At 44.7% G+C, this 22234-nt stretch overlaps 1 protein-coding gene across 1 annotated transcript in view; it reads left to right on the plus strand.

The window, feature by feature from the left end:
- Window positions 1–22234, plus strand: part of CIT (citron rho-interacting serine/threonine kinase) — a 159415-nt gene that overhangs the window by 124138 nt on the left and 13043 nt on the right. Inside the window, exons 29-41 of the mRNA XM_045534695.1 lie at window positions 4768–4908; window positions 5333–5440; window positions 7531–7693; window positions 7973–8137; window positions 11307–11444; window positions 12003–12183; window positions 12407–12498; window positions 12996–13100; window positions 13341–13510; window positions 14767–14847; window positions 15003–15138; window positions 17043–17182; window positions 20678–20770. Of these exons, the coding sequence (XP_045390651.1) occupies window positions 4768–4908; window positions 5333–5440; window positions 7531–7693; window positions 7973–8137; window positions 11307–11444; window positions 12003–12183; window positions 12407–12498; window positions 12996–13100; window positions 13341–13510; window positions 14767–14847; window positions 15003–15138; window positions 17043–17182; window positions 20678–20770 (1713 nt within the window). The remainder of the gene's footprint in view (window positions 1–4767; window positions 4909–5332; window positions 5441–7530; window positions 7694–7972; window positions 8138–11306; window positions 11445–12002; window positions 12184–12406; window positions 12499–12995; window positions 13101–13340; window positions 13511–14766; window positions 14848–15002; window positions 15139–17042; window positions 17183–20677; window positions 20771–22234) is intronic.

Genomic DNA, 22234 nt, shown 5'->3' on the forward strand with positions numbered 1-22234 from the left:
AGTGAGACTCTGTCTCAAAAAAAAAAAAAAGAGTAGGGTGGTCACATAATTCTTTCTTGAAGGTATTTTACATATTAAAAGATTATGTCATGAAGGCCATAGGGTCTTCCTTTCATTTGTATCCTATATGGTGCTTAATAGAGTGTCAGGCACATAGTAAGTATGTGCCAAATAGAGGTTTATTAAATTTGTGGATGAATGATAGTTGAGTTAAATTGTTCTTTAGTGTTAATATGCAAAGTATATTAAGTTTTGTGCTGACAGGACATCCATGCAAATTAGCTTCCTGCACAGGATGGAGATTTGATCAGATTATGCCGAGTACCAAATTTCATGAAGACTTTTGAACAGTTAATTCAATTAACAAAAATGTGGCCTGCTTTTGAGACATAAGATGACAAGCTCAGACTGATCTCTTAAACCCATCCCATATGTTACTGCTGGTCCCTTTTCGCAGATTCAGAAAATTGCTGTTTAAATTGATGACTGCTTTCACTCCCAGCCACAGCCCTGCGTGTTGAATCACTAATGATTCTGCTTTGTTCATTAGAATTGACCTACAAGGACAAAAGTACTTTGTAAAGATATTTAATGAAACTTGGACTCCAAAGAGTATTTTGTTTAACCCCTAGTGAGCCTGACATTTGAATTAACCAGAATTCCCTGTTCTGGTTAATTGAGGCTTTGTTATGTGACACCCATAGCTCCTGATGTGCTCTACTGATAGAAATGATGTTGCTATGCTATTAAGTTTGAAAAGTATAGTAAAATTTTTGCAGGTGAGTATGAAGTATTTTATATAATATTTTTAAAAATATGAGTGGGAATTTGAGAAAGTTCTGGAAATGGAGGGTGCTGATCGTTGCACAACAATATGAATGTACTTAATGCCACTGAACTATACACTTGGAAATGGTTAAAATGGGCCAGGTGGGTGCAGTGGCTCATGCCTGTAATCTTAGCACTTTGTGAGGCTGAGGTGGGAGGATCGCTTAAGGCCAGCAGTTGGAGACCAGCTTGAGCAACATAGCAAGACCTTGTCTCTAGAAAAAGTTTAAAAAAAATTCAGGTGGATGTTGTGGTACATGTCTGTTGGCCCAGTACCTGGAAGGCTGAGGCAGGGGGATTGCTTGAGCCCAGGAGTTTGAGGTTGCATTGAGCTATGATGATGCCACTGTACCCTAGCCTGGACAACAGAGCAAGATCCTATCTCAAAAAGAAAATAATTAAAATGATAAATTTTACGTTATTTGTATTTTGCCATAATAAAACATTTAAAAATTAATACTAAATATATTATACACACACACACACACACACACACACACACACACACAATTCACCCAATGGCCCTAAGAACACAATAATAGTTTAAATCTATCTGGTGATCAAATAGAAAATTATGGTCTTTTATCGGGGATGAATAGGCAGTGTTCTCACTTTAGGCACAAAGCGGAAGCGGAAAGAACAGAAATAATCAATGCTCTTGCCTGTCCTATTTTCCTTCTGAGAGGGTGAGTTGGCCCTGACAGCTCAATACTCTTGGTCCAAGGTTACGTGGTGAGTCAGTGACGCTAGGAATAGAATGCTGGGATCCTGATTCAGTCCCTTCATTCCCACTTCTAACCTACATGAGAATATTTCCAGTTTCCCGGAACGTACCTCACAGAGAGATTTTTGAGCACAGACATCTGGCTGGCACCAAGTGCGAGGCGGGTTTCACATACAGCTGAGACCATTCTGAAACAGAGTGAGCTTCACTGTGGCTGGGCTCCTCGGTTGTGGTGTGTGCTTCATAAGCACGTGCCCAAGGTCTCAACCTAGGTGTCCTCTTCATAGATGCAGAGACTTTTAAATGGAGCCAGAACCAGAGCCTCAGAATTAGGAGGGATTTTTATGTCATGCAGGTTCCTGGTGCTATTCCTTTTCTCCCCACCCTTGACAAACTTTACTAGTGGATCTTTCTTCCAAATCTTTCCTCTTGGGCCCAAAATGGCCTCGGAAGCTTTCTTGACATGGCACTTTGGAGCCACTATCGGTCCGCTGGAAATAACACCAGAGATGAAAGTTCATTTGCTAATTCTGGTCAAATTCATCTCCTATCCAAGACAGAGAATCCTTTCCCCAACGCATCTCACAGGTGGGGCCCGTGGAACCTCAGTCTAAATACTCAGAGTATGTAGACTTTGGACATCCCAACCCGTTTTTCAGCAACTCTCATTCTTAGAAAGTTCTTTCTCATTTTGAACTGAAACCTACAACTTCTACCCATTGGTTCTATTAACATTGAAATTAGAGAATAGTCTGGTATCTCCAACCAAAATTAGAGATTAATATTGATTGATAGTCAAATTACTCAATTAATAATTTAAAAAACTAATGTTTAATTAGCACTTACTATGTGCCAGCTGCCTTTCTGAGTACTTTGTGTGAATTAACTCTTACTGTCCTTGTAACCATCCTATGTGATAACTATTTCTTATCTCCATGACAGTTGATGAGATATCCAAGTAGCTCTCCCACTCCAAATTGCTTTCTCTTTCTTAAGTGAAACATTTCGAATCCCTCCACGCTTTGGATGTTTTTTTTCTGGGAGATTTATCTTTACAATGAGAGTTTCTAGAAGCCCGTGTGGTCTGAATGGCACTGAATACATTGGGATGTTTCTACTCCATACTGGCCTCTGTAACCCTTTGCCAGTTACCTGGGCTCTTTTGGTAGTTTTGTCACACCATTGACACACTTGACCTGTTAAATCACCACCTACCCTTCCACATCTTTATGTTCTATGTTTATTCAATTGAAGTTTAAAACAATACCATTCTATTGAACTTTTTCTTATTGGTTTCGATCCATTCTTCCAGCCCACTAGGGTTGTTTCAGGCTCCGGTTCTATCATCCAGCTCCTTCATTCTTCCTCCCAGTTTCCTGTCACCCTCATAAAATCGCTGGGTAGGACTAAGCACACAGCTAAGGCCCTGCCTTCAGTCTAACACTGACTTGTGGCTGTGCCTCCACTTGCTTCTCTCTGGGAAGCAGGTAAATGGTTTTGAAAAACATTTCCTAGAGCGCAAATGTCACTCCTACTTGTCTTTCACTGCAGTCTGTAACCAGCCTATTTCTTGGAAAGCTAATGGACAGTTGATGCATTTATTCTAGAAAAATATTTTGGGCCTGGCTCTCACCAAACAGATTCTTGTCCCCAGCACTTGTTTCTCTGGTTTCTGCCTAGTAATTAATGTTGTCCTAAAATAGTGGGAAGGAACTAAACAGGATAATTTGCAGAAGAAATCACTTGTGATGCGGGGGAGGGCATCTCAGCTGTTTTCTCTCTCTTTTTTTTTTCCTGTATTTTTGGGGGCTCCGTGGCTTGATTCAGAAATTCCAGGTTATGAACATGGGCCAAGTGACCTTTAGTGGCAGGCAGGACTGGTAGGGAAAGGCAGATGGGAGAGTGAGGGGTACACCTGCACTGGATGGCGGAAATAAAGAAGGACAAAGCCCGTTCAGTATGTCATCCAGCAAGACAAGGTATTATACTCATTGTCAGATGAAGAAAATGAGGCTTCAGGAGGCACCATGAGCTGCCTGTGGTCCCATCACTGATGAGTGCTAAAGTCGGGATTTAAACCAGGGTCTATAAGATCCCAACGTCCACATCCTTTTCTTCCACAACGCGATGCCTTGGGGAATCAGCCACCTCTTATGAGGAAGAGGAAGGGCAGCTGAGGAGTAGAAATGGAAAGAAAAACAGAAATGGAGAGAAGCAAAGTGAGACAGAGAGGGCTGGGGAATTCTGAGGTTATCAGTGGCTTTCAGCCTGCTGGGGTGGAGGCTTTGGGGCTGCCACCAACTGTTTGGAAACTCCTGTGGTGATGTTTATTACTCTTCTGTAGCTCTCTGTCCCTATGTCTGCAGAGGGTCCAGGCTAGCAGGGAGATGATTTGGGCCACAGAGAGTGTGGTTAGACTGTACCCTGGGGGTTGGATGAAATTAGCCAGCAACGCATCAGCAACGCATCAGGATGGCTGCTCTCTCCTGCTTTTTAGAAATGGACACATTTTACAAAAGACAGACAGAAAACCAGCATCTTTATAGCCTGTCATATTTTCTGGTTGGCGTCCATTGTAAGAATTGGAGAGCGATGTGCAGCACAAAACTGTTTCCAACATACTAAATTGAATTTCTTTTCTGGGTTTTACCAACACTGGTATCTGGGATCTTCTTCTCCCCCCCTCCCCCAACACTGTGGAAATCATCGCCTGTGATTGTGGCTATTCACGTACTTGTTGGAGTCCTTCACCTTGGTGGGGTGCTCACTAAGTTAGGGGTGAGATGATTTCTCTTTGTGTACGCCACTCTGCCTGCACAGAGTGATTTCTCGTAACAACTGTCGAGATCTTGAAAACAAAAAATGAGGACAAATTGGAACTTAGTTGTCATGGCTGAGTCAGACTGCCTTAGATGTCAACTCAAATGGCTCACGCGCTCAAGTACAGAAATATCCTCAATTGCAACTCTGATTGGGAGGCAGACCCTGCAGCCTGGGCTTCTATTATGGTGGGGGCCTGTGACTTGTTGGCCATCAGAGGTTTCAGTACTTGTGCCGTTTTGGAATAGATGACAGTGGATAATTCTGGATCAAGATGATTTCAAAAGCTGAATTTTTGGTGCCATGCCTGAAATTAGTGTAAGAATAGGAACAGCGGGGGATCGAATTGTATTGAGCACAGTATCAAGCCTTTCTCTGGCCCTTCTCTCCGCCAGCAAGCCAAATTACAGCAGCAGATGGACTTGCAGAAGAATCACATTTTCCGTCTGACACAAGGGCTGCAAGAAGCTCTAGATCGAGCCGATCTGCTGAAGACAGAGAGAAGTGATCTGGAGTATCAGCTAGAAAACATTCAGGTGAGGACTGGCAGAGGGAATCTGCCTAAAGATTGTCTGCAGAGGCAAAGCGTGATGGCAGCAAGCCATCTGGTGAAACGGTCAGTGTGTTTACGTTGTATGCTGCGTGTATTTTCCCCAATAGTTTATTATGAACATTTTTAAACATTCAGAGAAACTGAAAGGTTTCTATAGTGACCACCACCTGGATTCTGCAATTAACTATGTGCTATTTTTGACTTTTCACATATCTATCCACCTATGAATCCATCTTTTTTTTCCCCTTTGCAATAAATTGGGACTAAATAAATATCGAGTCAGGGCTGTGTGGGTTGAATTTTCATATACTAGCATCCTAACCTTACGTTTTATTTTCTCAAAGGACCAAATTTAAAAGTATACTTCTGCCTGGATCTGAGGTTATTTTTGTTTCCTTGAATTTCAGGTTCTGTATTCTCACGAAAAGGTGAAAATGGAAGGCACCATTTCTCAACAAACCAAACTCATTGATTTTCTACAAGCCAAAATGGACCAACCTGCTAAAAAGAAAAAGGTGAGTCAAAGTGTCTGAAAAGTGGGAGTTGTCAGTTTCGCTGTATCGTTCGCGGTTCAGCAGACACCACTGTGATATGTAATCATAGGAACATCGGAGAAAACAAAACACACCTTTTTTTTGGGTTTATTTGGGGTCGAAAAATAGGTTTTGAGATGATCAGAATAGCCCTTATTGGAGGATATTATTGACCAAGTCTAACAGACCAGTTGGTGTTTGTGGCCATTAAAACTGTAGTGTCTTTCTCTGTTAAAAAAATGATTTCCCCCCACATAGCAGCTGGGGTGGGTTTTGGGGGGCAGGTGGTGTGCAGAGAGAAAGGTTTATACATAAGTCATGTATATAGAACTACAAACGGGCTTGAAGATCATGTGTATGGGAGTCTACAGGGATTAGCAGGTCACACGCTGGGGACTCTAGAAGGATTAGCAAGTCACATACACAGGACCTTAGAGAGATTTAGCAGGTGACGTGCATGGGGTTTCAGAGGGATTAGCAGGTCGTGTGTATGAGACTCTAGAGGAGTTGACTGACATAAATTCACTCGTATTACACTCCAGAAAGGACTTCAGAAATGATCTGGTCTAGTCCTTTTTTTTTTTTTTTTTTTTTTTTTTTTTGAGACAGAGTCTCGCTTTGTTGCCCGGGCTAGAGTGAGTGCCGTGGCATCAGCCTAGCTCACAGGAACCTCAGACTCCTGGGCTTAAGCGATCCTTCTGCCTCAGCCTCCCGAGGAGCTGGGACTACAGGCATGCGCCACCATGCCTGGCTAATTTTTTCTATATATAGATTTTTAGCTGTCCAAATCATTTCTTTCTATTTTTGGTAGAGACGGGGTCTCACTCTTGCTCAGGCTGGTCTTGAACTCCTGACCTCGAGCGATCCACCCGCCTTGGCCTCCCAGAGTGCTAGGTGGTCTAGTCCTTTTGATTGGCTCATGAAGAGACTGGAGCCCGGGGAGCTGGTACGACCTGCCTGCGTGCCTGACTGCATGGCCCTCCCCTCCACCAAGCACTGCCCCATCCCTTTAAAAACTGTAACGGACGAATGACAAACCACGGGCAGGGTTATCTGTGGGTGCACAGGGAAAGCCTGCTTTTCATAAGCCTGATACGTGCTTTCCCAAACCATGGAAGCCCTCAGACTAGCTTGGGCCAAGTGTTCTCAGTTCCAGAAAGGTCTCTAAGGAGCTTGCAGTTTCCTTCCAAGGGCAGTCACACACCATAGTGGCAGTAGCAGTGATTTTATAAGACAGGCCTTGATGACTTAGAATACCTAGGAGAAAGGCGTGGAGGACTGGAGTTGACAGCTGGTCTCAGTATTCCCAGTGCCGTCTTCACTGTCAGGGGAGGCTCAGAGGCTGCCTCCCACCGAGCAGTGGCTGCACGGGAAGGATGTTCTTGTACACTCTGACTGTGTATGTTATGCTTATGATATTTAATCTTTTTTATTTTAGCAGTGGACTGTTATCTGGTTATGTCACTTGATGTAGTTAGGGTGTTTCCTTTTTTTTTTTTTTTAGAATTTTTTTTTTTCCATTGCATTATTCTGTGTTTTCCTTTGTTTCCCCTCCCATGTACAATACATGTTTCCATTTGCATTTTTTGTAGTAAGCCCCTTGTTTTGACATCATTTTAGCATTCATTTTAAAATTCTGCTTCCTTTTTAAAAACACTCATCTCTGTGTCTTGCAACTAAGCATCATGAGACAAATTCCAAGGCAAGAGTGACCTCTGAACCATCTCTCCTGACTCCATACTCCATACTCTCCTGATTCCATTTTTTGAGTGGGAAGGACTCTCAGGAAATGACTCTCCTGTCTTGGGAAATGCTAAAGGAAGAGGTGGTGGCAATTCGAGCATCTTTAATCCTCTTGGTGAAAACTTCCGCACCCCTATTTTTTTCAGCCGGCTGGAAGGGGCTGGGGCTCAGCCCACCCTGTGCCCCTTCACATGCCATTTTTACTAAATACACTTACAGTGAGTATGCTCCTGGCTTCCGTGCTTTGCTCCTCCCGAGTCAGATTTCCTTTAGCTAGTGTGAAGTGCCAGTTTCCAGGAGTTAGGAGATATCTCTGTTTCCATTGCTAGGGTTTATTTAGTCGACGGAAAGAGGACCCTGCTTTGCCCACACAGGTTCCTCTGCAATACAATGAGTTGAAGCTGGCCCTGGAGAAGGAGAAAGCTCGCTGCGCAGAGCTAGAGGAAGCCCTTCAGAAGACCCGCATCGAGCTCCGGTCCGCCCGGGAGGAAGGTAGGGGCTCTCTCTGCAAAGCGCTCGAGGCTCTGGAAAAGGCAGAGGACTGATCTCAGTGAGATCGGTCCAGCAGCTTTGTTGATGGCCCATCCTTACAATTTCATTCCGGACACCCCAAGTCTGAAGAATGTATGGCCTCCTTGGCATTGCCAAGTTGGCATGATACATGTCCCTTCGGGTCTCGGGTCCTTGAAAGGCAGCCCAGGGGCAGTGTGCTTGGTTTGGTCCTCTTGGTGACCCAGTTAACCAAAAGGCATCGTGCTGGTCTCCCTGCAGCTGCCCACCGAAAAGCCACGGACCACCCGCACCCGTCCACGCCAGCCACCGCGAGGCAGCAGATCGCCATGTCTGCCATCGTGCGGTCACCTGAGCACCAGCCTAGTGCCATGAGCCTGCTGGCCCCGCCGTCCAGCCGCAGAAAGGAATCTTCAACTCCAGAGGGTACGTTCTCAAGGGGCTGTTGGAGTTGCATGGGAATTTATTTTTTTAATTTTTAATTTCTTTTATTTGACTAAGAAATGCAGGTATATGGTAAAAATTACAAGTAATACTAGGGAATAAAGAGGCAGAGTAAGGCTTCCCCCTCCCTATCCCTAGATCCTTTACCCGGAGTCAATCATTTCTTTCAATCACTGTAGTCTTCAGTGGTAGTTCATGTACCTAACCACATCCTTATTATTCAAGTATCTTACATTATGCGATTATATTTAAAAGAATTTGAGAAAATAAGCACATTTTTCTCAGTCCCCTTTTTCTTTTATAAACATCATATAAACTACACTAAACACTGCAATACATCCTTTTGTTGAGGGGCTGTTTTAGAGGTTTCATATTAGTACATACGGATCTACCTTATTCTTTCAAAGGACTGCCTAGTATTTTCCACGGTGTGGGCATATGATTCACCTTTTAAACCAGACCCCTAGCAATGGGCGTTTAGGTTGTTTCCAATCCTCTGTTACCATAAATACCCTGCAAAGAACATCCTGTACATCTGTGGGTGTTGTGGCTGATTAAATTCTTGGAAATGAATCGTTGGGTTAAAGATCGTGTGTCAGTAATTTGTGTCAATTTATATTTCTACCAACAGTGTAAGGAGTTTTCTTTGTGGTCTCAAAAGTACTCTGTTCACCTAGAGATGAAAAGGACTTTAAAAAAAAAAAAAAACAAAAGCCAAGGAAGGTGGTTTGGAGAGTGTTTGGGAGAATAGAGCAGACCTGTGGTTTAGCATCATGGTAGCACAGTCACACCTGCTTCTGTTTTGTTGTTGCTGCTGTTTTTCTTTAACCATGATGTCATCTCCTTCCTACGTTTATGTAACACTTTTAATCAAAGTGTTACTCTGAAAGTCATCAAAATGGTGATGGCAGCATGGAGGAAAGAATTGTTTCTGGCTACAGTGTCCCTTGACAAGTTCCCTGAATGGTGTCAATACTTCTAGTACCTCCTCCTTGTATGTTGCACCCTAATAGTTTCAAAGTGCATTCCTGTAAGTTATTCCTCACATCCTTCTGAGAAAGGAAGGAGGGTGACATAAGGAGAACCTACCAGAGTGGGATTCAGAAACTTGGATCCTGAGCTTTATTTTCTTTCACCTCTTACCTGTGGTTTCAGTTACTCACGGTCATTCATGGTCCAAAAATATTAAGTGGAAAATTCCAGAAATAAATTCCAGTGATGAAATATCTCTCTGTCCTGCTGTGTCTTGCCTGGGACGTAAATCATGCCTTTGTCCAGCATCTTCACACCGTAGACATTACCTGTCTGTTAGACATTTCGCAGGCATCTCAGCTATCAGATGGACAAAGAACCCAGTGTATACAGGGTTTGGTGTTACCTGTGGTGCCAGGCAGCCACTGCAGGTCTTGGAACCCATCTCCAAGCGTAGGGGAGACGACTGTAAAATTGCCTCCAATTAGTTGGCTCACTATCAAGAGGGAGCCTATTAAATGGAAATATCAATCTTGTTAATTTTTTTATTTTATTTTTTGGAGACAAGGTCTCACTCTGTTGCCAGTGCTAGAATACAGTGGCATCACCATAGCTCACTGCAACCTCAGACTCCAGTCCTCAAGCGATCCTGCTGCCTCAGCCTCCCAAAGTGCTAGGATTATAGACGTGAGCCAGTGTGCCCAGTCAATCTTCTTAACTTTAACAAACTAGAATATAAACATAAGAGTCAGTTCTTTGAGACTAAAAAGTTGGGTTTTGAACAAAAGGAGTGTATTCATGAAAAAACTGGAAAAAAAAGGAGAATTCTTTGGTCAGTTCATATATTTAATAATTAGAAATTCTGTAATTGATAATAGTGATTTTTAAATTGGATTCTGAAAAGCTCTGAACATATGATTTCATCTGGAAAACAAAGCTTTCATGACTAAAAACACTGACAAACAATTGATTTAAAAGCTAGTGTTTCTTTATGCCCAGGAACATGTAGGCCATCATGTGGTCAATCTTAAACCTAATTCCTAATAACCAGATAGTGGAGATTTTAAGTTGGTTCATATAAATCTAGATGCATCTGTTCACGTTAAAATAGTTTCACAATCTGTAACTCACCTGCTCTAATGGTTTTTTTTAACAGCTTTATTGAGATAGAATTCACGTACCATAAAATTCACCCGTTGAAAATGTACAATTCAGTGTTTTTCAGTAAGTTGACAGGGTTGTGTGACCATCACCACATTCTAAGTTTGAACACTTTTGGCACCCCCACCAAAAAAAATACTCTGTACCTGTTATCAGTCATTTCCAATCCTCCCCCCACCCCCACTGATGTTCACCTTGGCAATCACTGAGCTGCTGTCTCTGTGAATTTCCTCTTCTGGACATTTCATATAAATCATTGCATATGTTGCCTCGTGTGTCTGGCTTTGATGGAGCATAGTGTCTCCCAGGTTCACCCGTGTTGTAGCATGTTTCAGTGCTTCATTTCTTTCTAGGGCTGAATAATGTTCCACTGGATGGAAAGCACATCTTGTTCATCCATTCATCCATTGATGGACATTTGGGTTGTTTCCACTTTTGGGCTGTCATAAATTATGCTGGTGTGAACATTTACGCACAGATTTTTGTGTGTGCATATGTTCTCACTCCTCTTGGGCATATACCTAGGGGTGGGATTGCTGGGTCATATGGGAATTCTGTTTGAGGAGCTGCCAGACTGGGTTTTGGAGTGGTGGCACCATTTTACATTCTCTCCAGCAATGCATGAGGGTTCTAATTTCTCCACTTCCTCACCAACCCTTATTTTCCATTTTTAAGATTGTAGACATCCCAGTGGGTGGGAAGTGGTATCTCATTGTGGTTTTGATTTGCATTTCCCTAATGACTAAGAATGTTGAGCATCTTTTCATGTGCTTGTTGGCCATTTATTTCTCCTCTTTGGGGATATGTCTATCTATTTAAATCCTTGGCCCATTTTTAAATTGGGTTTTTTAAAAAAAAATTATTGGGTTGTAAGAGTTCTTTAATATATTCTAGATACACATCCCCCATCAGACGTAAGATTTGCAAATATTTTTCCCCATCCTGTGGGTCATCTTTTCACTGTTTCGATGATACAGTTTGCAGCCCTCTAATGATTTTTTAAAACATTTTCCACCAGAATTTAGTCGGCGTCTGAAGGAGCGCATGCACCACAATATTCCTCACCGATTCAACGTAGGACTAAACATGCGAGCCACCAAGTGTGCTGTGTGTCTGGATACCGTGCACTTTGGACGGCAGGCGTCCAAATGCCTCGGTAAGAGCAGCGGGTTTGCATCTGCAGTGGGCACCTGGGTGTTTCCATCTAAAAAATAAATCCATCGGGTGCAGGTGATTTTTTTTTTTTTTTAAACTCTTGGTCATCTAGTGCATTCATTTTGAAGCTTTTTCTTTCAGGGGGAGGACATTATTTTTCCCCGGTTAAAGCATGAGTTTATGTATGTCTTCAGCTCATGACTCCAACCTGCTGCACAAAATGCCTTGGGCTTCGCTAATTTGCAGCCCCTTTGTGTCAGGCTGGTCTCTCCCTGGCTTTGTGCTGGCTCCAGCGGAAACGTGGAACCACGTGCTTTACGCACCTGTTTGTGGGCATTGGGTTGAAGCCAGGAAAACTAGGCTGGGAGTGCTTGGCTGTCTCCTTTCCTCTCTCTGTAGGGGCCTGGCATCTGGGAAAGCTTAGGGGTGACCTGTGTGCCAGGGCCACACTCACAGGACGTGGCCTGGGGTGGAGAAACCCTGGGGTTGGCTGGAGGGGGAGGGGAAGGGTCCAGGGTCAGCCGAGCGTGTCTTCAGGTTCCCCACTGCTCTCTCCTAGAATGTCAGGTGATGTGTCATCCCAAGTGCTCCACATGCTTGCCAGCCACCTGTGGCCTGCCTGCTGAATATGCCACACACTTCACCGAGGCCTTCTGCCGTGACAAAATGAACTCCCCAGGACTCCAGACCAAGGAGCCCAGCAGCAGCTTGCACCTGGAAGGGTGGATGAAGGTGCCCAGGTACTGTTGCTCAGCGGCTTGGGCTGGGACAGGTGCCGGCATGGAAGGCCCCGAGCCACTTCCACCCCTGATGCTTCCTAGGGAAAGTGTCTTTTTCAGGAACCACCCCCTCCCTGCCACCCCCTCACCCCTTCCTCCTCCTCCTCCTCCCCCCCTCACCCCTGTCTTCCTTCCTTATTCTTCTGCGTTTAAACATACTTCGTTTCCATTGTTCTTTTCCCAGGAATAACAAACGAGGACAGCAAGGCTGGGACCGGAAGTACATTGTCCTGGAGGGATCAAAAGTCCTCATTTATGACAACGAAGCCAGAGAAGGTAAATTAATAATTCAGGGGGAATGTCATTGCACGGGGTTACCCCAGGTCCCCAGTGTTGGCGTGAAGGCTTTGTTTTTGGATTGCCTTGCAAGCTTTCTACGCTTTTCCAGTTTTGAAAACTAAAAACCAAATGACTTCTCTAAAGGTTATTGGTGCGATACTCACATCTATAGGTCTCCCCCCTGAAGAACCCGCAGGGCGCTGCCCTGAAGATTCCACCTGCTAATACACCTTCAGAGAACTTCTGCCTCAGTCAACTAACCCATAAATCCGCATCGCCATCAGAAATTTCACTGTGCTACTCATCTGACACACTTTGTTTTTTTTTTATCTTCCCTCTCTGCCTTCTCTGCACACCTCCTTCCCTCCTTTGTTCTCGTGCGCCTCTCTTTACACGCGTACCCTGTCTCTCTGTCCCTCTCTCTGTCTCTCTTCTCCCCTTGTTCTTGTTCCTGTTCTTTGGTTTTTCTTTCTGCCCTTCCTCTTGGCACCAAGCTGGACAGAGGCCGGTGGAAGAATTTGAGCTGTGCCTTCCCGACGGGGACGTATCTATTCACGGTGCCGTTGGTGCTTCTGAACTCGCAAATACAGCCAAAGCAGGTGAGGAGCAGCCGGAGGGGCCCCACCCTGGAGGTGGGCTGGGCTTGGTGGTCCGGAAGGGGCAGGAGGGGGACGTGGAAGGTGGGCTCTGCAAAGGAGGCCCACCTTCCTCAGCTCCTCCGGCTTAGCGGCTCCTGGGACTCGCAGTCCGGTGGGATCTCTGAGACCTCAGGGCCGTCCCTCCCAGCGGGAACGGGGGAGGTCCACACCCAATCCCGTGCTCTCTGTGAAATCTCCTAGATGTCCCATACATACTGAAGATGGAATCTCACCCGCACACCACCTGCTGGCCCGGGAGAACCCTGTACTTGCTAGCTCCCAGCTTCCCCGACAAACAGCGCTGGGTCACCGCCTTAGAATCCGTTGTCGCAGGTGGGAGAGTTTCTAGGGAAAAAGCAGAAGCCGACGCTGTGAGTATGACGACAGGCACCGCAGCTTGTCTCTGTGGCGTGGGCTGACTTGGTGACTGGTCTTGACAGTGGGAGTCCTGTTGGCTGCCTCGGTGTCCCCTGGGCTCCGTCTCTGAGGGCTGCGGGCTCCAGACTGGGGCATGAGCAGGAGTCTGTGGCGACGAAAGTGCGGGCACCGAGGTAGCTTGGGTGGCACCGTGAGCCTTCTCCCTGCAGCCATTTAGAATGGGAGAATCGGCGTCAGTCGCCAACCCTTGGGGCGTCGTAGGGCTTGGTTGGGGCCACCCAGCTGCAGATGTCCTTAGAAGGAAGTGTCCCCTCTCCTGTGTTTATTCGGCCTGAAGGTTTGCATAAGAAGCACTTTGGCCATGAAGCGGCACGGCAGGCTGCCGACAGCCGCAGCTGCTTCAGGGAGGCTTTCACAGCAGTCTCAATTGCTTCTGCAGTATTTGCTCTTCCGTAGGCGGGTCTGAAATCCTACTTATCCTTAAGATGTTAGAAACGTAGGTGTGCCTTGATTGGCATCACCCCACCTAGAATGTTCCAGGATACAAACAGTGCTCATCGCTCATGGGTGTTTGCTCCACTGAAAACCAAATAGCTCTTTTCAGACACTTCGCTTCTAATAAACACTTCATGTGTTAGCAAGCGGAAGATTCTGAACCATGAGCCTCCTGAAAAGAGCTTTGCCTGCTGGGTAGGCCTGTTTTGATGACCTGTTTCATTGTCACATGCATAAAGCCTTTTACTGAAATCCTCGTTAATGTGTGTACAATAGGCCGGTGACTGTATTTCCTACGAGCTTCTGCCCGCGTGGGTTCAGGTAAAGAGATGCAGAGGCTTTTTGGCGCCGCTGACACTGTGTGTGCACTTTTGCTGCAGGCCAGGGAGGGAAGGAGCCTTTCGTGTGGCTTACTAACCCTTTGCAGGGGAAGTCTCTTTAGCTTCAGCACATTTCTCAGCACAGAATAGCTCTGTCTGTCTATTCCACGCATTTATTTCTGCATCCAAGCCAAGTTATAACTCAGATGCTAATTAACAACCGCCCTGGAGATACCAGTAACTCTCACGTCTTGCTGTTGCAAGCACAGATCAAAATATGGGGCAAGCTAAGAGCAGACTGTGTTTCTGAGCATGTATTTTCAGGTTTAACTTTGAAACTTCTCTCTGTCTCTCTGGCTGGTTTGCGCATGAACAATTCAACCTCACTACGTGTTGTTTTTTTTTCTTTTCTTTCACCTATTTCATTTCCAAAGAAATTACTTGGAAACTCCCTGCTGAAACTGGAAGGCGATGACCGTCTAGACATGAACTGCACACTGCCCTTCAGCGACCAGGTAATGTTCTCATGGGCATGGTCAGCGGTGTCTGGTGACAGCCACATGCTGTCAAGAAAGAAAGGGCTGCGGGGACTTTGTTGCTCTTCCTCTAAAGGATTGTTCTGGTGACACGGTTGTGCTTATGTTCTGCCTTTGGACTTCTGCCCTTGCAGGTGGTGTTGGTGGGCACCGAGGAAGGGCTGTATGCACTGAATGTCTTGAAAAACTCCCTAACCCACGTCCCAGGAATCGGAGCCGTCTTCCAAATTTATATTATCAAGGACCTGGAGAAGCTACTCATGATAGCAGGTGTGAACCCAAGGACATGGCATTTTTTCTTGACTTTTTAAGGGAAGTGATTTGTTAAGCCACATTTCATGCTTATGAAACACAAAGGCAGGCCCTCCAGGTGGCAGGTGGGAACAGCAGTAGCTTTTGCCTCTCTGTCCCCAGAAGGGATCCTCAGCTGATGGACCCTCTCTGTCCAGATTTGGTTCCCTTTTGGTGTCAAGTTCAGCACAGTCTGACACCCCCAAAGAATATCCCACTATGATGCCAGGTGAACAGTGCCAAGCCTCAAAGACTCATTAAATTCGAAACCTTTGTCCTGATTGTGTCAGAACCACTGCCTTCTGAGAGCTGGCCCTATCTCTCTCTCTCTCTCTCTCTCTCTCTCTCTCTCTCTCTCTCTCTCTCTCTCTCTCACACACACACACACACACACACACACACACACACTCTTTTCTGAACCATTTGAGAGTTAGTTGCAGGTATGGTGCCAGATGCTTCAGCATATCCACCAAAGGACAAGGGCGGCATTCTGTCACATAACCGTGGCACATTTTTTTTCCTCTCTCTTGGTTGGTGATCCTATTTTTTTAAAGGGAAAAACAGTATTTTATTGATTCAGTGTTCAAAACATCCACAGTTAGTGCTCGTTTCAGGCACGGCTGCATCCAGATGCCAAAATAATGTGATCAGGAACCGGGCTTTCTTGATCGCTCAGCTCTTTTCCCTCCCTCCCTTTCTGCTTTATTCTTTAAAGCAGTTTTAGGTTCACAGCCCAATTTGAGAGAAAGGTACAGGGAGTTCCCACATCCCCACTGTCCCCACTCACGCACAGCCTCCCGTGCCATCCGAGAGTGGTGCATTCTCACAACTGATGAACCTGCACAGACACATCGTGCCACCCAGAGTCTACGGTCTCCATTAGGGTTCGCTCTTGGTGTTGTGTCTGCTATGGGGGTTGACAAATGTGTGATGATACATGTTCACTGTTACAGTATCAGATAGAATAGTTTCACATGGTACAATTTTTGCATTCAGGAAATTTAACCTTCGCTGTAGTACAATTATCTGATATATTGCCCCACAGTCAGATTTTACCTGCGGCTCCTATAATGTCCTTTTTTTTTTTTTTTTTTTTTTTTGAGACAGAGTCTCACTTTGTTGCCCGGGCTAGAGTGAGTGCCGTGGCGTCAGCCTAGCTCACAGCAACCTCAAACTCCTGGGCTCAAGCGATCCTACTGCCTCAGCCTCCCGAGTAGCTGGGACTACAGGCATGTGCCACCAAGCCCGGCTAATTTTTTTTCTATATATATTTTTAGTTGTCCAGATAATTTCTTTCTATTTTTAGTAGAGACGGGGTCTCACTCTTGCTCAGGCTGGTCTTGAACTCCTGACCTTGAGCGATCCACCCGCCTCGGCCTCCCAGAGTGCTAGGATTACAGGCGTGAGCCACCGCGCCCGGCCTATAATGTCCTTTATGGTGTTTTTTTTTTTTCCCTGATTCACATTCCAACCCAGGATCATGCGTTGCATTTAATCATGTCCCTTTGTCTCCTTTAATCTGCAACAGTTCTTCAGCCTTTCTTTTGTCTCTCATGACACCCACAGATTTGAACAGCCCAAGCCTGTTGTCCTATAGATGTCCCTTCACTGCTCCTAACACATTCTTCCTCTACTTTGCTGGGAGCATGTTTGACAGTGGAGTCCGGTTCCCTGCCCCCTGCTCCCCAAATCTTGACTAAAAGGCCGAATGTTTTCACCCTAGATCTAAAACGTGGACCTAGAGTGTGTTTACAGGGATTTGTGGGGAACTCGGTCCATTCGTGTGGCCTTTCATGGCTTTTATTTGTGACTAGAACGAGCACAGCAGTTGTCTTTACTCAATGGTGTCACACTGACAAGAGGTCGTTCCCTTTCCCCTGCAGGAGAAGAGCGGGCGCTGTGTCTCGTGGACATAAAGAAAGTGAAGCAGTCCCTCGCACAGTCTCACCTTCCTGCCCAGCCAGACATCTCGCCCAACATCTTCGAAGCCGTCAAGGGCTGTCACTTGTTTGCTGCCGGCAAGGTTAGTGCTGCTCAGAGCCCTACCTGGGGGGATGTTCTCAAAATTGGCCCTTCCCCTCTTTTCGCAGAACTCATCGATTTGACCTTGCAAATTGTGTCAACCTAAATGACAAACAGAGTCTCTCTAAAAGAAAGAGCCTTGCAATGGGAATACGCACGCTGTCATAAACTGTGTGCACATTCAGGGAAGTAAAGGAAGACAAAGGATTTTAAAGGAAAAAAACGAGGAGGATTGCATCATTGTTTTGAAATGATTATCCTTGGCTACAAGGCTAGACAGGCAGTTGCTGGGCACAAGTCCTTGCAGAAGTATTTTTTTGTGTAGGGTTGCAGTGGCCTTTGTTGCAAGGCTGTGGTTTTTGTAGTCTTTTTTGTTATCAGGCGTATACGTGTGAGAACCTTCTCTTCGTGGCCTTCCCTGGCTCTGTTTGTCAGGGTTTTCTTAACATTACCGACTCCATTTTGGTTCTGACAACTTTCACAATTGGATGTCCTCAAACTGGCTTAAATTTCTGTTGCTTCCTTTAGGGTCGTGAAATAATCTGTGTAGCCATGAAATCTGTATAGGCTTTGAATCTGAAGGAAATGTTGGAGAGAAAAATGAGGCTAAAACTAACAAAACTAAAAGGACGACCCATAGTTTGAAAATAAGAGTGTGTGTGTGTGTGTGTGTGTGTGTGAGAGATGTGCCTTATTTTTTTAAATCTGACATGGATTTCCATGTCTGAACTGGATGAAGGGATGTTTGATTACTAGAAATTTACAAATTCTAATTTATGACATTTACAGAACGTAAAGTCAGTTCATGAGAACTCAAGTGAATTCTTTTGTAGTTTCTGGTGTGTTGAATTTTGGTGCATAAATACATTCTCTTATTTGCTTCTTTAAAAAAAAGTTTGTTTTTCATTTGAAAAATTGCGTATTTATGGTTGTATATGCATGTACATATGTAATTTTAATGAAATCCAAATCCAGCATCCGTAGGCCCCACTCAGCCAGCATTTACTGAGCACCTGCTGTGTACTGCACTGAGCCTTCAGAGGGGTCTGTTACGGGGGATGCGGGACTAGTTGGGGGGCTGTGCAGCCAGCCCCGGGGGCCTCTGTATAGGGGACTCGGCCTTCCCCGTGGTTCCTTGAGGGGTTATGGTTTCTGGGGGCTCTCTGACAGTGAGGGTTTGATTTGTTCCTAGTCGCATATCTGAGTGTTGAGATTATTGAACTATGGCAAATAATAAAAAAGGTATAAATGACAGAGAATAAGGTAAGGAGAGGCTGGCCTAGGAAGGTGTTCATTTGAAAAGGCTTCTTGGGAAAGGTGAATCTTAAAGGGGCTGGTAGGCAGACCTTGCCAGAGGAAACTGGGAATTTCAGACTGGAGACCAAGTAAGGTAAAAGCTCTGTACTCATCAATTTAAACAATTTTTTTTCTTTTTAAAGAGAACATGTTTTGCTTTTTTTGTTATGTTCTTTGTTATATTCTTTTATGGTAGTTATGTTACCTTTTTCATCCCTAATGTTACTTGTATCATATCTTTTGTTTGCCTTAATTTCACCTGAGGCATTCCAATTTTATTAATGTTTATAAAGGAGTAGCTTTGAGCTTTAGTGATTATCTCTAGTGTAGCATTATTTTATGTCATTAATTTTTGCAATTATCTTTGTTTTCCTTCCTTCAGTTTTCTCACTTTCCTCGATTCTTTTTCTAACTTCATATTTATCTCATTAATTTTTATGGTATTTTTCTAATTATAAGGATTTTAAAACTGCCTTGTCTTCTAACTATCATTCTAGTTGCACCCTGTACATTTTTTTTTTTTTTTTTGAGACAGAGTCTTGCTTTGTTGCCCGGGCTAGAGTTGCCCGGGCTTGAGTGCCGTGGCGTCAGCCTAGCTCACAGCAACCTCAAAGTCCTGGGCGGAAGCGATCCTACTGCCTCAGCCTCCCGGGTAGCTGGGACTACAGGCGTGTGCCACCATGCCCGGCTAATTTTTGCTATATATATTTTAGTTGGCCAGATAATTTCTTTCTATTTTTTTAGTAGAGACGGGGTCTCTCTCTTGTTCAGGCTGGTCTCGAACTCCTGACCTTGAGCGATCCTCCCGCCTTGGCCTCCCAGAGTGCTAGGATTACAGGCGTGAGCCACTGCGCCCGGCCCACCCTGTACATTTTGATAATGGAAATGTATTATCATCATTCCACTCATTTTAAAATTTCTCTTATAATGTCTGTGAATATTGAGTTACTTAGAAATCTGTATTTTTCATTTTAAAAATTAGTTTTTTTGAATTAGAAATTAGTTTTATAATATTTGAAATATTAAAAAAAATATGGAACATATATGTGAATACGAAAGCCTAGTAATGTTTCAAACACCCATGAACCCACCACCTACATCAAGAAGGAGAACATCGCTAGCAATTTCCATTTTCTCTCTCTTTTTTTTCTTTTTCTCTCTTTCTTTTTTTTGAGATAGGCTATTGCTTTGTTGCCTGGGCTGGAGTGCAGTGGCATGATCATAGCTTACTGCATCCTCAAACTCCTGGGTTCAAGTGACCCTCTTGCCTTAGCCTCTTGAGTAGCTGGGCTTGCACCACCATGCCCAGCTAAGTTTTTAAAAAAATTTTTTGTAGAGGTCTTGCTGTATTGCCCAGGCTAGTCTCAAATTCGTAGCCTCAGGCAATCCTCCTGCTTTGGTCTCCCAAAGTGCTGGGATTAGAGGCATGAGCCACTGTACTCGGGCGCAATTTCCATTTTCTTATGTGTCTGCCATACCTGTCCTAACATCTGCTACCTTCATGTCAGGACTACTGGAGCAATAGCCTATCTTCACCCTTGGTAAATGACAAAGATCTGAGTGTAGGAGGTGAAGTAAGAGGGTTTCCACTGTTGTGGAAAAAGAGAGTTTTTGGCCAGTGGTAGTGGCTGTTTCTGGCCTTAGATGGCTGGAGTGGCCTCCATTAAAAAAAAAAAAAAAAAAAGGAAAAAGAGAGTTTTGATGTAGAACTCTGTATATACAGGTCTGAGCTGCGAACTTTTCCCTTTGGACCAAAATTCTCTCCAAATTCTTATAGCAATTTCTACGACCTTTTCTCTCCCCTCCATGATTCCACCCTACCCTACTCCCCACAAGGTAAGTTTGTCAAAAGAATGTGTCTTCGGCAGAAGGACACACATGTGAAGTGTGTGTGGTGTCAGGTGACTCCCCGGGGGCTTCTCTGGATCCCAGTTAAAGTGGTGCTTCTCCAGCAGGGGGGATTCTGGACTCCCAGGGGACATTTGGTTATGGCTGGAGACAGTTTTGATTGTCAGAGCTGGGGGTGCTACAGGTATCTGGTGAGCATCCTACTGCTCACAGGACAGGCCCCCCAACCATGCAGAAGCGTCTGGCCCTAATTGAGAACCCCTCTTCTAAACTGATATTCCTCTCCTAGTTTTGCCCCAGAGCCAATATTCACACCGGTGACAGTGTTTTTCTGTCTTCGATTGCTTTTCAGATTGAGAACGGGCTCTGCATCTGTGCAGCCATGCCCAGCAAAGTCGTTATTCTCCGCTACAACGAAAACCTCAGCAAATACTGCATCCGGAAGGTAAGTCCTGGGCTTTGCCTCCGCTGAGCGTGGTCTAGCCTGACCTGCTGTCTCTGCGCGCTGGCCTGGGAAGGTGCTGTCTCGGGAAGCAGCGTGTGTCTGGTCCCTTCCACCTGCTGGCCTTCAGCCTGGGGTGACCTCCGTAGAGGGTGAGACCCTTCTTTTCTGGAGGAAGCTCAGAGCTGCTGAGAGCTGCAGTTTTCCGTCTCGATTATCTTCTGTTTGCGAACTACTTCTCCGTCCAGCCCAGTGAGTTCAGAATTTTGTTAGAGCAGAAAGTTGGCTGATGGAGGAGACGCTTCTTTGGAACCAGTGGAAAAAAGGAAGAAGCTCTCTCTAAGAAGCTAGCAGTCCCAGGTAGAAGTTATCAGAATCGTTCTCAGATTCTAGAGGTTTCCATCAATATACCCAATGCTAGCTCTATTTTGATATGTAGTTAGGGAGCTGGTTCTCAGAGGAGGAACAGAGGGAGTTGAGACGAAAACTTCAGTATGGACAAGGTGCGTGTTAGGTCATTAAATTCGCCTTGCTGCCAGAGACGGCTGTCTGATGTCCCTAGACTAAGAACGTTCCAATCATCATAAGCCTAATTTATTTCAGGTGCTTTCGTGATGAGTCTCAAAAGTGAAATGAAGAGTGAATAATAAATAAGAATCATTACCTGTTAGAGAAACTGTTCCATTCCGGGCAGGATGTTGTTTAGTCTGTGTGTTTATCGAACACCCACAGTTACCAGGGACTGAGCTAGCTATTTTACAAACACTTTTCACCACAGTTCTGAAAAAAGCAGGATGGTTCTCCTCAATTTTCAGGTAAGAAAATTGAAGCTGGCAGAGATCCTGAGTTACAAAGTTGAGACCAAAACTGAAGTTTGATTTTTCCCCACTGTTTCCCAGCTGTATCCTGCTGCCTAAAAGTTTTCTCATGCTTAGTGGATGGCCAGTAAATATTCAGTGATGATGGTTATGCTGACCAGTTTGAACTGTTAGCCTCAGGAAAATTCTCAGAAATCATTGCGTTTTTATGATGCCTGGTGACCATTTTGAATAAACACGCCTGATTTTTCTTTTGACGACATTAGGATTGGCCTAAAAACAACTAAAAATAATCAGGAAGCAGATAATTAAGATAGAATGACAATGATGATGATAATTATATAGGTAGTGTGGGTTCAAATTAGAAAGTTAGATGGTAGCAAAAAGAAGGAAACCAAAACCATTCCTTCTACTCATCGCTGTTAATAGTTGGTGTATTTTTCCAGTCTTTTTTTTTTTTTCTCTGATAAGAATGTTGTGCTGTTAAAGTTCTATCTTTTCATTGAAATGGTGTTTTCTGACCATTTTTTGTGGCTGTAATTTGACCGTATTTTCTTCGTCTGGGGTTGCATAGAACAATAGAAAGAGGTGGCAGATGGATCACTGGTCACCCCGAGAGGCATGAAAGGCTTTCTGCAAACAAGTCTGG

The sequence above is a fragment of the Lemur catta genome, chromosome 21 (assembly GCF_020740605.2).
Source record: "Lemur catta isolate mLemCat1 chromosome 21, mLemCat1.pri, whole genome shotgun sequence".
Taxonomy (NCBI): domain Eukaryota; kingdom Metazoa; phylum Chordata; class Mammalia; order Primates; family Lemuridae; genus Lemur; species Lemur catta.